Below are 12,777 nucleotides of genomic sequence, written 5' to 3'. Positions count from 1 at the left end.
GATAGATAGATAGATAGATAGATAGATAGATAGATAGATAGATAGATAGATAGATAAAAATAATTAGATTGAATATGCCGCCTCTCCACTTTTAGACTTGGTGCAGCTCACATCATATCTCTAAAATCATCAAACCAATTAAACATTAAAAACATTCCAATAATTTACCATTACCCATTATTCAAGATGGCGAAAAAATTCAACCAATCTTGTGAGGGTTAACAACGGACTCAAGGTGGGGAGGGGAGAGGGAGGCCCCATGGCAACATAGCCGCCTCCACCATATGCCTGGTGAAACAGCTCTGTCTTATAGACCCTACAAAACTGCATTTATTACCATTTTGCATATCTACGTCTTGGATTTTTAAAAGTTTATTTTATTGTCTTTTTAACTGTTTGCCATTTGGAGGGCCCTAAGTGGGTGGAAAGGTGGCATAACAATGTTTGATGCAAACAAAAATAATGTCCTCGGAAGCAATCGTCGGCAAATGAAGCAAGCGGCAAATTCATGCGGTTTTTGAAGCCTGTGGCCCATTTAACCGGATCATTTTCTCCTTGAGCAGGATCCGTTTTCTGTGACGGAATGGCACTCGCCCACATCTTGGATTGTGGAGCCTTTTGGTTCCTAATAACATCCTTCCCTTCTCTTACCTGTATTCAGCTACATCTAAATCTCTGCCCCGAGTGTAAGACCTCATGCAGCTGACTAAGTGGGCTCTGACTTAGGAAAGACTGTGGTAGGGGCAGAGCAAGGCGGAGCTGCGCCCAGGGCATGCACGCGCCCTGTGCCCCTGCCATGGCGCTGCCCACCCCAGGACACCCTGGCCACACCCCCGCACCGGGGGGCACCCAGGGCATTCGCCCCCGCCCCGTTGGCGCTAGGTCACTGGACTGTGGTCAGCGTTCCCTGTAATCAGCGCGGCTGCGCAGACACCGTATTGGTGCTGCGGAGATCAAACAACCACCAGCAGGGGGCGCTCTTGCCAGTGGTCGAGAACCACCAGCAGGGTCGGGAACCACCAGCAGTGGTCGGGAACCACCAGCAGGGGGCGCTCTGTGCTGCTCAGTGGTGGGGAACTTCCATGCAGTTCCCTACCACTGTTCCTCTAGAGCAGGGGTCTTCAAACTATGGCCCCCCAGATGTTCATGAACTACAATTCCCAACAGCCCTGCCACTTGGCCTTGCTGGCAGGGGCTGATGGGAATTGTAGTCCACGAACATCTGGAGGGCCATAGTTTGAAGACCCCTGCTCTAGAGGGACTGTTGACTGTGGGGCAGTAATTTTGTTTCTTAGTAAAAGTTCCACCTCTCTCCTTGCTGGACTTGAGCAGACTGAATATATTTGTGCTGTTAGATCCATCTAGTTGTGAGGACAAGTCCCAGGTTTAGGCTTTTTGCTCAGGTAGAGGCATAATGTCGAGGGTATTTGCTGAATTCTGCCTAAAACAGGCCTTTAATGCTTTGTCTCTCGTTCTTTTGCCATTAATAGATCCAGTCACCTATTACACGGCCCTGCATATTGCGGTGCTCCGAAACCAGCCTGACATGGTGGAACTTCTGGTGCGGAGAGGAGCGGACATTAATCGGAGGGACAGGGTAGGTCGTCTGCCAGGACAGGGGGCCCAGTGACTTCACAGGCTGAGGGTCACAAATAGTTGCCGGCCACTGTCCTAATGCCCAGGTTTCTGATGCGGCACATTTCATTTGCCCCCCCCCCTTTTTTTAAATTATAGAAATTAACAGAATGGAAGAACAACCAGGATCCAAGTCTCAACAAATGTTTGGGACATCCCAGCAATAAAAACAGTTTTGCACGTATATAAAATGGTTTGTTCATCAAGTGGTCCTCTGGGCAGGCACACGTGTAGGACTGCATTGAGGCCCCAAAGATGAAAAACAATATTGCACTTATCTGTTGCTATTTGTTCATTGAGTGGTCCTCTGTGCAGGCCCACGTGTGGCTACTAAGACGAACATGCATGTAATTTGTGCATTTGTGCGTTCTCTTCCAGGATATTTAATCAATATAGGGTTAATAAAATTATGCCTTTCTGTATCTAACAACTTATTATTTAAAAACAGCAACAACAACCTTTATTTGGCATTTAAAAATAGGTTCTAGAGCGTTGCCAGACATTTTTGAAATACAAATCAAGAGTACATTCAAAGCGCAGACAGGAAGACTGTATATAGCAGTATACATTACTTAGAAAGTTCTGTCACTTGGAGAAGAAATGTTGCTACTTTTTCCAAGAGCGCGACATCTGTGTTGTTTAACAGAAGCTCCACAACAGAACAGTCAGAGTCACTTTCAGATTTGTCTAGGGCCAGCCTGGGAGAGAAATTCCTAATGCCCACATATCTCAGTCAAGAATAATGTGAGCAAGAGTCTCCACTTGATTTTTACAGTGTGGACAAACCCGATCCTGGAGAGGGAACAACTTATTATCAAAAATAAGGTGTTCAGTAGTTTCTAATGAACCCTTATTGCACAAGCATTTACAATCCTCAGTGGCTTTTAAAAGATATTTACCTGTTAATACTAGCGATGGTAAAGCTTTATGTCTTATCAACATAAAGCTTTTCCTATACTGAGGGTTGTCTTGAAAATTAATATATGATGTTATTTTGGTTTCTTTAAAATTAATTGTATCAAAAAAATCCTGGTTAACTTTAAATTTATCATATCATAAATAGGCATGCCAACTCAGTTTGAAGTCATGTCCCCCCAAGTCCTCAACTCTATGGTTCATTCCGCGCATGCAGAATAATGCACTTTCAAACTGCTTTCAGTGCTCTTTGAAGCTGTGTGGAATAGCAAAATCCACTTGCAAACAGTTGTGAAAGTGGTTTGAAAACACATTATTTTGCGTGTGCGGAAGGGGCCTATGTTTCTGTGACTCACAGGGGGACCGGGTATATGTATGTGTAAAGGTAGAGTCCTCTGAGTCTTCGGGCACTGATGCAGCTACTCCAATGGTTGGGCAAATAGATCACGCCTCACCCTTTGTGATCCGTTCTAGAAAGTTCCTACATGCAGTCAAATAACTTCTTAAACAATTCAAAGTATAAATCTCATTTATTAGTTCATAAGAGTTCCATGAGCTGTCAAGCACCCAGTCCAGGCAAGGAAAACAGAGAAAAACTCACTAGCTCTATCTAGAATCGAACTGTAAACTTACAGGCCATTGCTTTCACATCCTGCACGTGAGCTCCCAAAGGCACCTGGTGGGCCACTGCGAGTAGCAGAGTGCTGGACTAGATGGACTCTGGTCTGATCCAGCAGGCTCGTTCTTATGTTCTTTAGGCCCTTTCTTTCACATCCTGCACGTGAGCTCCCAAAGGCACCTGGTGGGCCACTGCGAGTAGCAGAGAGCTGGACTAGATGGACTCTGGTCTGATCCAGCAGGCTCGTTCTTATGTTCTTTAGGCCCTTTCTTTCACATCCTGCACGTGAGCTCCCAAAGGCACCTGGTGGGCCACTGCGAGTAGCAGAGTCCTGGACTAGATGGACTCTGGTCTGATCCAGCAGGCTCGTTCTTATGTTCTTTAGGCCCTTTCTTTCACATCCTGCACGTGAGCTCCCAAAGGCACCTAGTGGGCCACTGCGAGTAGCAGAGTCCTGGACTAGATGGACTCTGGTCTGATCCAGCAGGCTCGTTCTTATGTTCTTTAGGCCCTTTCTTTCACATCCTGCACGTGAGCTCCCAAAGGCACCTGGTGGGCCACTGCGAGTAGCAGAGTCCTGGACTAGATGGACTCTGGTCTGATCCAGCAGGCTAGTTCTCATGTTCTTATGTTCTTATACACATAACTCGCTACCATCAGCATTTTCGGCAAGCTTCATAATCCCATTAGCACATAAGTCCATTCCTGGGCGGAAAAGCAGAATGTCCTTCCAGAGGCCCCCTAGAGGTTCTTTCCTGTAGCCACTATTTTCTAACCTTGAGACCCCCACCCAGTAAGCCAATGAGCCTGCAAGGTTTGCCCGGTGAATAACATTATGGATAGGCAATTAGTGGTTCCCAAATACTTCTACGCAGGACAGGATCCCAGCAACATTCAGGTGCCGAGTTCCTGAATATCCCGATTGTTATGGAAGTTTTTACCCGTTGAAAACTCCAGACCAAGTTGGCTAATAGCAAGCTAGGTTTATTAACATGTCTGCAGACATGGAGAGAGCAATACCACGGTATCAGCTCTCTGAAGTCTGCATCGCAAAACAGCTCATTTGAAGACATTTCTTAACAGACCCTCCTGACCACTTCTGGCCAATCCTGGCTGGCTGTCCACGCAGGCTCACCATCTTGACTGGTTGCCAATCAGCACATTCCAAATATATATATATTTTTAAAGAATACGTTCAGCGTTAAAAGCACACATTCTGCCCAGACACTGGTTTCCTGAGAGCAACCACAAAATGTATTTCTAACTATGAATATATCTCAACTGTGATCTTGCAGCAAGCGTATCTTTATACTTTTTATATCACGATCCAGAATTCTGTGAGTCCTCAGAGGCCTGGCCCAGTTAGTTTCCTTTTATCTTCCGAGTTCCATGCATCCTGGAGCACGCAGGCTCCGTCCCCGCCAGCTTAACTGCTGTTTTTTGTTTTGTTTAATTTTCAAAGGCACCTTTTCCCACCTGGGCAGGTAAAGAACATAGGAACATAAGAACATAAGAACAAGCCAGCTGGATCAGACCAGAGTCCATCTAGTCCAGCTCTCTGCTACTCGCAGTGGCCCACCAGGTGCCTTTGGGAGCTCGCATGTAGGATGTGAAAGCAAGGGCCTTCTGCGGCTGTTGCTCCCGATCACCTGGTCTGTTAAGGCATTTGCAATCTCAGATCAAGGAGGATCAAGATTGGTAGCCATAAATCGACTTCTCCTCCATAAATAGGTCCAAGCCCCTTTTAAAGCTATCCAGGTGAGTGGCATCTAACTTGACTGTTGCATGGCTCAGTGTTGCTGCCTTCCTGCTAGGCACAGGGGGTGGGAATGAAAGCCACTTGTGAGGGATGCTAGAGGGATGACGCTGTTCTTGGAGGGCAGGGAATTTGCCCCCCACTGAATCTGAGGCTGCCTGTTTCCATCTTTTCTATTCTGGTTGGGCCAGATCCACTGATGCCATGGCGGGCCCTGCCTATTCCCTCCCTCCTTTGGGCCTTAGTTCGGGCGCCTGTTTTAAACAGCTTTTGTTTTAAAAACTTTTGTTGTTTTCATTTATGCTGCATAGGTTTTTAAGGGGTTTTAAGTTTTTAAGTTGTTGATTTGCTGTTCGTTAGAACAGCCGTCTTGAGAGCCGCCTCGAGCCCTTCGGGGATGAGGCGGCCTATAAGTTTAATGAATAAATAAAATAAATAAATAAAACTCTGAATGCTGAAGGAAGAGCGGGGAACATATGGACTGAGAAAAGGAAGACTCATCGGTGGTGGTTGGGGGCTAATTTTTCCATGCAGATTTGAACTTTGCCAACCTGACCTTTGGCTGGAAAACATTTTAAAGAGCCTCAGTTAAGAGGGTTTCCGTCCTTCTCTCAACCCCTCCCCCCCCCCCATCTCATTAGATTCACGAAAGCAGCCCGCTGGACCTTGCTAGCGAAGAGCCGGAGCGGCTGCCCTGCCTGCAGCGTCTCCTCGAACTCGGTGCCAACGTAAATGCATCTGACAAACATGGTTAGTGCCTGCTTCTTGTGCCTCTCTCTCTCCCCCCCCCCCCCCCACAATTTTGGAATGAATATGCCCATGTGACATAGAGCTGGTGTGCTCAGTCTAGCTCCCCTTGGGCATGCGTTGCCCTCTCCCTGCTGTGTTGTTTATGCAGGCTATGCCTACGTATTCTTGCTTGATGGAGGGAAGAGGATTTGTCATGGCTCCTGTTGCTGCAAGAGTGTGCACTACGGGGCGCCCATCTCCCACCCCCCTGGTTTGCAATTGTGGCATTGTCTGTCTTTGATGGGCTGTTTCTGTCTTTCCCCTCTCTCTCTCCCTCCCTCCCTCCCTCCCTCCCTCCCTCCCTCCCAGGAAAGACCGCTTTGCTGCACGCTCTGGCCAGCAGTGACGGGGTTCAGATCCACAACACAGAAAATATCCGCCTCTTGCTGGAAGGAGGTAAGGTCCCCCCTCCCCAAACTCTGCCATTATTTTTCTCGGGAGCCCAGAATCTGTGCCCGTTATCATCCCTGTGCTAGAAAATACGTAGTTCTCACAGGGGGTAGTCAAGATTGGCCCTTGGGCTGCACCACCACAGGCTGCTGGTTGGGGCTCCTAGTTGAACACCCTTGCTTATCAAACACTTCCTGACATGCTGGTTTTCTACATGCAAGTCGTGTTTGATGAGCAAGGGTGTTCAACTAGGAGGGGTACAGCTCTTCTGTTCTTTTTTTGTGTGGAGGTGGGGGGGTTATAATGGAGGAATATTTTTATCATGTGACATACCTCCTCATTCTGAGTAATGTACCTTTGGGGAAATGCCCCCCACCCTCAGTGTTAAGCCTGGACTGTTGTTACTGTTTAATCCCCTTGTGGATACATTCCACTGCATCCTCCCAATCTGGCTGTCTTGTGTACAGAGGTCTGTGCCACATTTTTGTTTTTCGGGGTTTTGCATTGCTTTCCCAGGCCACTTTTCAGGGGCCATCCTTGCCCCCTGTCGCCTGGCCTTAAACCTCTACAAACGGTTGTGGCCAGAGGTTCCTCTAAGGCCCCCCCTCCTCACATATGTACCTCTTCCAAGGAAACCTTACAAAGATGCATAGCTGGGTTGGTTGGGCTCATGTAGTCCCATCTTTGGGGTTTTCACTTATCCGTTGTGTATTTGCTGTGTGCTTTCATTGTATATTTAAACAGTAAGCATCCATTCATTAGATTATGAGGCCGTGGTGGCGAACCTTTGGCACTCCAGATGTTATGGACGACAATTCCCATCAGCCCCTGCCAACATGGCCAATTGTAGGGGCTGATGGGAATTGTCGTCCATAACATCTGGAGTGCCAAAGGTTCACCAACACTGTTATAAGGCAAGCTGATAAACAGACTCCCCTGAACGGCTGGGGGGAGCTGAGAATGGTTACCCAGCAACCAGATTTTTTTTTAGTTGGGGGTGGGGGGAACCATAGTTTTCTTACCCCTTCTCCATTTGCAGGTCACCTACATGATTGACATAGACAGGCAGATAGGCTAGTAACTTTAGGACAGACCTGGGCATTATATGGCCCGGGGGCCACATCCGGCCCGCCGGATGACCCTGACTGGCCCTTATGACAGACTTGGCCCTGGCCTAAGAGGACCTGTTTAGATCCGTGCTGCTCATGCTAACCCTCCCCCTTCCCCCCTCGCGCAGTGGCTTCTGGGGCGATCCCCTCCTTTGAAAGCCCCGCAGAAGCCAGTTGCCTTGGCTGCCTGCTTCTGCAGGGCTTTCAAAAGCGCCAGTCGATGAAAAAAGTAGGTCAAGGGACTTAAGTCTCCCCACTTGCTTGATTGTCACAGTGGACAACTATGCAGGTAGGTTAAGCCTGTGATTCTTTGTGCCAAATAGTGTTGTGTGCAGAACTGTGGCCACTGATTCCAAGTTGATCTGTGCACCTGTCTGTCACTTATCAGCCCCTATTGTGCAGAATTGATTTCAGCCTTTTGGCCCGGCCCTCCACAATATTTTCTGTTTCTTATGCGGCCCCATGGAAAAAATAATTGCCCACTCCTGCTCTAGGAGATTTATGGCCAAAGAATGCTTATAAGGAGTCAGAGAGCCTGTGTGGTGTAGTGATTGGGCTAGAATAGGGGTCTGCAACCTGTGGCTCTCCAGATGTTCATGGACTACAATTCCCCCAATTGGCCATGCTGGCAGGGGCTGATGGGAATTGTAGTCCATGAACATCTGGAGAGCCGCAGGTTGCAGACCCTTGGACTAGAAGCAGCAAGACCAGGGGTCATATCATCCTTTGTAAGCAAAGCTCACTGGACAGTCTTGAACCAGATGCTGCTTCAGCCTGCCCTACCTCTTAGGGTCGTTGTTAGGGTGAATGAAATACAGGGGCCCCTTGGAAAAAGATGGGTGTAGTATATTTTTAAGAGGCTCTCTGTGGTCCTCCTCAGGAGCAGACGTCAAGGCTACAACCAAAGATGGCGACACCGTCTTCACCTTCATCATCTTCCTCCTGGGAGAGATGGTGGGAGGGGACAAGGAGGAGGCCCAGAAGATCAGCCGCTTCTGCTTCCAGGTCACGCGACTGCTGATGGCCCACGGTGCCGACCCGAGCGAGTGCCCCTCCTACGAATCCCTCACCCACCTCTGCCTCAAGAGCTTCCGCCTCCATTTTCCCCTCTTGCGTTTCCTCCTGGAGTCGGGGGCTTCCTACAACTGCTCCCTTCACGGGCCCTCGTGCTGGTCGGGCTTCAGCATCGTCTTTGAGCGTCTGTGTTCTCACCTCTGCGAGTCCGAGGAGGACAGTTTCTCCACTGACCTCCTGCAGAAGGCTGAGACGGCTCTGGAGCTGATGGCGGCCAGCACCCCGGCCGTGAGGCTGCCGAGCAACTTCGAGGCCAGCCCAAGCAGCTGCCGCGCCCACAAGGGCAAGATCGAGGCCCTCTTCCACTCCGTGAAGCAGCTGGAGCGTTCCCCGCCCACTTTGAAACACCTCTGCCGAGTCCACATCCGCCGGGCCCTGCGACCCTGGCCAGTAGACGTCAAGATCAAAGCTCTCCCTCTGCCCGACAGACTAAAGTGGTACCTCCTCATAGACCATAGCAGTTCCACCGAACAGGACGTGTGAGCTAGCAGGGATGAACATGGGCCTCGATACATCATTAAACACACACACACACGCAAATCAGTGTTGGGGTGTGCCAGTGTGCTGAAAATCTTCATCCCTCGATTGACTTCCTGCCCAGCTGGCTAGTCTCCACATGACGTGTCGCCTCTCGTTGACCCTCCATCCTTCTGTGAACACCGGGCCTTTGTTTCCTCGAAAGGAAGATACATCTTGTTCTCTGACCGAAGAGAATCTGGAATTAAACCCTGTATCATGAGTAGTTGAGGGAAGAACGGAGGGTCTTTGTCGAGTGGGATCTCTGCCTTGAACGACGAGAACTCAATCCAGCCTTCATGGGACGGGGCTCAGTCTGAAAAATCTTCCCCGTGCCCAGTCTGCAGTTCTAGCCAATAAGAACTCCAGCAGTTCCACGCAGCCATTAAAGTTATGTCGCCGCACCAATTAAAAGTTAAATGGCTTTTTGTTTTGTGTTTATAAAAGAAAGGGTTAATGTCCTCGGTTGAGTTGGATTGGGTGGCTATGTGTCCATCTTTAGTCAACACTTGTTGCAGTGCTGGAATATCACCAAAGTATTTACCTCAGATGCAGTTTCTTCTAAGTTATTCTGGTTTTCATGTGGATGTGTAAATAAAGAAACTTTGGGGGAGGAGAACCAGCCAGAGGTGGGATCCAGCAGGTTCTCACAGGTTCCCGAGAGTAGGTTACTGATTATTTGTGTGTGCCGAGAGGGGGTTACTAATTGGTGATTTTGCCACGTGATTTTTGCCTGAGTTACGCCCCTCCTCTCAGCAGGAGCGCGCAGAACTTGAAGCAGTCTAGCAGGAGGTGCACCGGCGTGCGTGGCAGCCTGCGCCTGCGTGCATTCATTTCCCGCCCAAGGACCGGCGCAGCGGCTGCGTCCTTGCCACAGCCCCGCCCAGCAATTCCCTGCCCCGGAATGCCCGGCCACACCCCCATCGTGCCCTGCCCAGCCCCATTGGCGCTATGCCACAGTTTGAATCCCACCACCATGGGAACCTGTTACTAAAATTTTTGGATTCCACCATTGGAACCAGCCACACAGAAATACGGCCCAGTTCTACTTCATCCACTCTGGGCCTCCCATCTGTGTATTTTCAGTTCTCCCGCTAAAACAAAATTGTCATACAATCTTGAGTCTTTTTTTTAATCTTGCTTTTAGTGGCCCCACAAGTTTTAAAACCAGGCCTTGTTATCCTGTTGGAATTGTCTTCCTTAGGAGCAGCTGTGTTGGGAACCAAGCTCTGCACTTCGATATCTGGCTAGCGGATATCTACCAAGCCACCTGTCTGTTCTCACCTTGTTCAACAAAGGGTCTTGGATGACTCTTCCCTCGTGCCCTAATCTTTGTCTGTTCCTCTGGACCTCACAGTGCTTGACAGGTGCTATGATGGTGTATCAAAAACTGTAATCCCAGCTTTTTTTTTTTAAAAGTTCCTAGAGGCAGCTGGTGCAGGAATAATATTGGGAGCGCTGAGAGTAAACACTCATGTTCTCCTTGCTCTGAGAAGAATGGCATCTCGATCTTTGGTGATTCCCACTGGCTGTCCAGGGAGGCGGGACTAATGTTATCATTTTCAGCCCACCCATCCCCAGGTGGGAATTGCCTATGTTCCGTCTACTTCCTGCCTCGCATAGGGAGAGCAGCTGGGAAAATAGTCCTCCATAGCAGCTACCCCTTTTTGCTCAATTTCCAAACTTAACCAAGTACAAACACTTACTATTCATGCCTGGCCTTTTTTTTCTTGGTCTTTTGTCCCCCACCCCCCGGAATCCCAGTGTTAAAGGGTGACATCAGGGAAACCCTCTATGTCCCGTAGTTGGCCCTCCAGAGGAAAGGGTTGGCCATTGTATGAGGCAGGATGCTGGACTAGATCCGTGGTGGCGAACCTTTGGCACTCCAGATGTTATGGACTACAATTCCCAACAGCCCCTGCCAATTGGCCATGCTGGCAGGGGCTGATGGGAATTCTAGTCCATAACATCTGGGGTGCCAGAGGTTCGCCACCACTGGACTAGATGGGTCCTCACTGGTCTGATCTAGCATGGCTCTTCTGGGGTTCTTACCAGGAGAGACCCATCTATTTCAGCAAGGTGAACCTATGGCACTCCAGATGTTCATGGACTACAATCCCCATCAGCCCCTGCCAGCATGGCCAATTGGGGATTGTAGTCCATGAATATCTGGAGTGCCATAGGTTTGCCACGACTGGGGGTTTCAGTTCCTAGCTGCTGGAGGCATTTTGATTTATTAAACCTATCTCTGAGTGAGGCTAGCTGACCATGAAAAAGTGATTTGGCTTAATACAGGATATACTTGAGGGATAAAAGGAGCGAGGTGCCCCTTTGCCCAATCTTTAAGAAAGGATCTAGGGGGGACCCGGGAAATTACAGGCCAGTCAGTTTGACATCTATTCCTGGTAAATTAGTAGAATCTATCATTAAAGATAAAATTATAAAACATGTAGAAAAGCAAGACCTGCTGAGAAAGAGTCAGCATGGCTTTTGCAGAGGCAAATCCAGTCTTACAAACTTACTAGAGTTCTTTGAGGGTGTAAACAGGCATGTGGATAAAGGGGAACCAGTGGACATTGTCTACTTGAATTTCCAAAAGGTTTTTGACAAAGTTCCTCACCAGAGACTGTTGAGAAAACTCAGCAATGAAGGAATAAGAGGGGAAGTCCTCCTATGGATTAAAAACTGGTTGAGAAACAGGAAACAAAGAGTGGGTGTAAATGGGAAGTTCTCACAATGGAGAGATGTCGGGAGTGGTGTCCCCCAAGGATCCGTTTTGGGACCAGTGCTCTTTAACCTATTCATAAATGACCTGGAAGTAGGGGTGGGTAGCGTGGTGGCCAAGTTTGCAGATGATACCAAATTAGGTAGGGGTGGGTGAGAACCACAAAGGATTGCATGGTAAGAGCTCCAAGCGGACCTTGATAAATTAGGTGAGTGGGCTCAGAAAATGGCAAAATGCAGTTCAATGTAGCAAAATGTAAAGTGATGCACATACGGGCAAAAAATCCAAACTTCACCTACACGCCACAGGGGTCACTGCTATCAGTCCCAGACCAGGAAAGGGATTTAGGCATCTTAGTTGATAAGCAGTTCCATGGAATGTCAACTCAATGCATGGCAGCTGTGAAAAGGCAAACTCTAAGTGCTGGGGATCATTAGAAAAAGTGAAATTGGATAATAAAACTGCAAAGGATTGTCATGCCCCTTATATAAAAGCAGTGGTGCGAATCCGCACTTGGAGTACTTGTGTCCAGTTCTTGATCACGATCTCTCAAAAAAAGATATTGAGGAGATAGAAAAAGTGCAGAGAAGGGCAACAAGGATGATTGAAGGACTGGGAGCACCTTCCCTAGTAGAGGGAGAGGCTGCAGCATTTGGGACTCTTTAGTTTGGAGAGGAGGCGGCTGAGGGGGGATATGATTGAAGTCTATACAATTATGCATGGGGTAGAAAATGTTGACAGAGAGAAATTTTTCTCTCTTTCTCACAATACTAGAACCAGGGGGCACACATTGAAAATGCTGGGGGGAAGAATTAGAACTAATAAAAGGAAACACTTCTTCACGCAACGTGTGATTGGTGTTTGGAATATGTTGACACAGGAGGTGGTGATGGCCACTAACCTGGATAGCTTTAAAAGGGGCTTGGACAGATTTATGGAGGAGAAGTCGATTTATGGCTACCAATCTTGATCCTCCTTGATCTGAGATTGCAAATGCCTTAACAGACCAGGTGATCGGGAGCAACAGCCGCAGAAGGCCATTGCGTTCACATCCTACATGTGAGCTCCCAAAGGCACCTGGTGGGCCACTGCGAGTAGCAGAGAGCTGGACTAGATGGACTTTGGTCTGATCCAGCTGGCTTGTTCTTATGGTCTTATGTTCTTATGAGACAGAACTCTCCTATCCGGGTCAGGTTGGTTAAGAAGTAACACAGTTCCCTCCACACAATCCACAAGTCAACAAAAAAGC

At 48.4% G+C, this 12,777-nt stretch overlaps 1 protein-coding gene across 1 annotated transcript; it reads left to right on the top strand.

The window, feature by feature from the left end:
* Positions 1-1,184: 1,184 nt before the first annotated feature.
* Positions 1,185-9,223, top strand: ASB6 (ankyrin repeat and SOCS box containing 6). Its single transcript, XM_048513017.1, has 4 exons — positions 1,185-1,597; positions 5,567-5,675; positions 6,024-6,110; positions 8,094-9,223. Exons 1-4 carry the CDS (start codon positions 1,415-1,417, stop codon positions 8,768-8,770), a joined length of 1,056 nt encoding a protein of 351 aa, XP_048368974.1. The 5' UTR covers positions 1,185-1,414; the 3' UTR covers positions 8,771-9,223.
* The last annotated feature ends 3,554 nt before the right edge of the window (positions 9,224-12,777 follow it).

Source organism: Sphaerodactylus townsendi, linkage group LG12 (assembly GCF_021028975.2).
Source record: "Sphaerodactylus townsendi isolate TG3544 linkage group LG12, MPM_Stown_v2.3, whole genome shotgun sequence".
In the NCBI taxonomy this organism is placed as follows: domain Eukaryota; kingdom Metazoa; phylum Chordata; class Lepidosauria; order Squamata; family Sphaerodactylidae; genus Sphaerodactylus; species Sphaerodactylus townsendi.
Note: the sequence above shows the minus strand (reverse complement) of the source record. Positions and strands in the feature narration are given on the sequence as shown.

Excerpts from the sequence above, each read along its gene's own strand:
- ASB6 (XM_048513017.1), top strand. The coding sequence starts at position 1,415 with ATGTCGAGGGTATTTGCTGAATTCTGCCTAAAACAGGCCTTTAATGCT. Across the intron at positions 1,598-5,566 it reads ACATTAATCGGAGGGACAGG|ATTCACGAAAGCAGCCCGCT; the intron begins GTAGGTCGTCTG and ends CCATCTCATTAG. Across the intron at positions 5,676-6,023 it reads AAATGCATCTGACAAACATG|GAAAGACCGCTTTGCTGCAC; the intron begins GTTAGTGCCTGC and ends CCTCCCTCCCAG.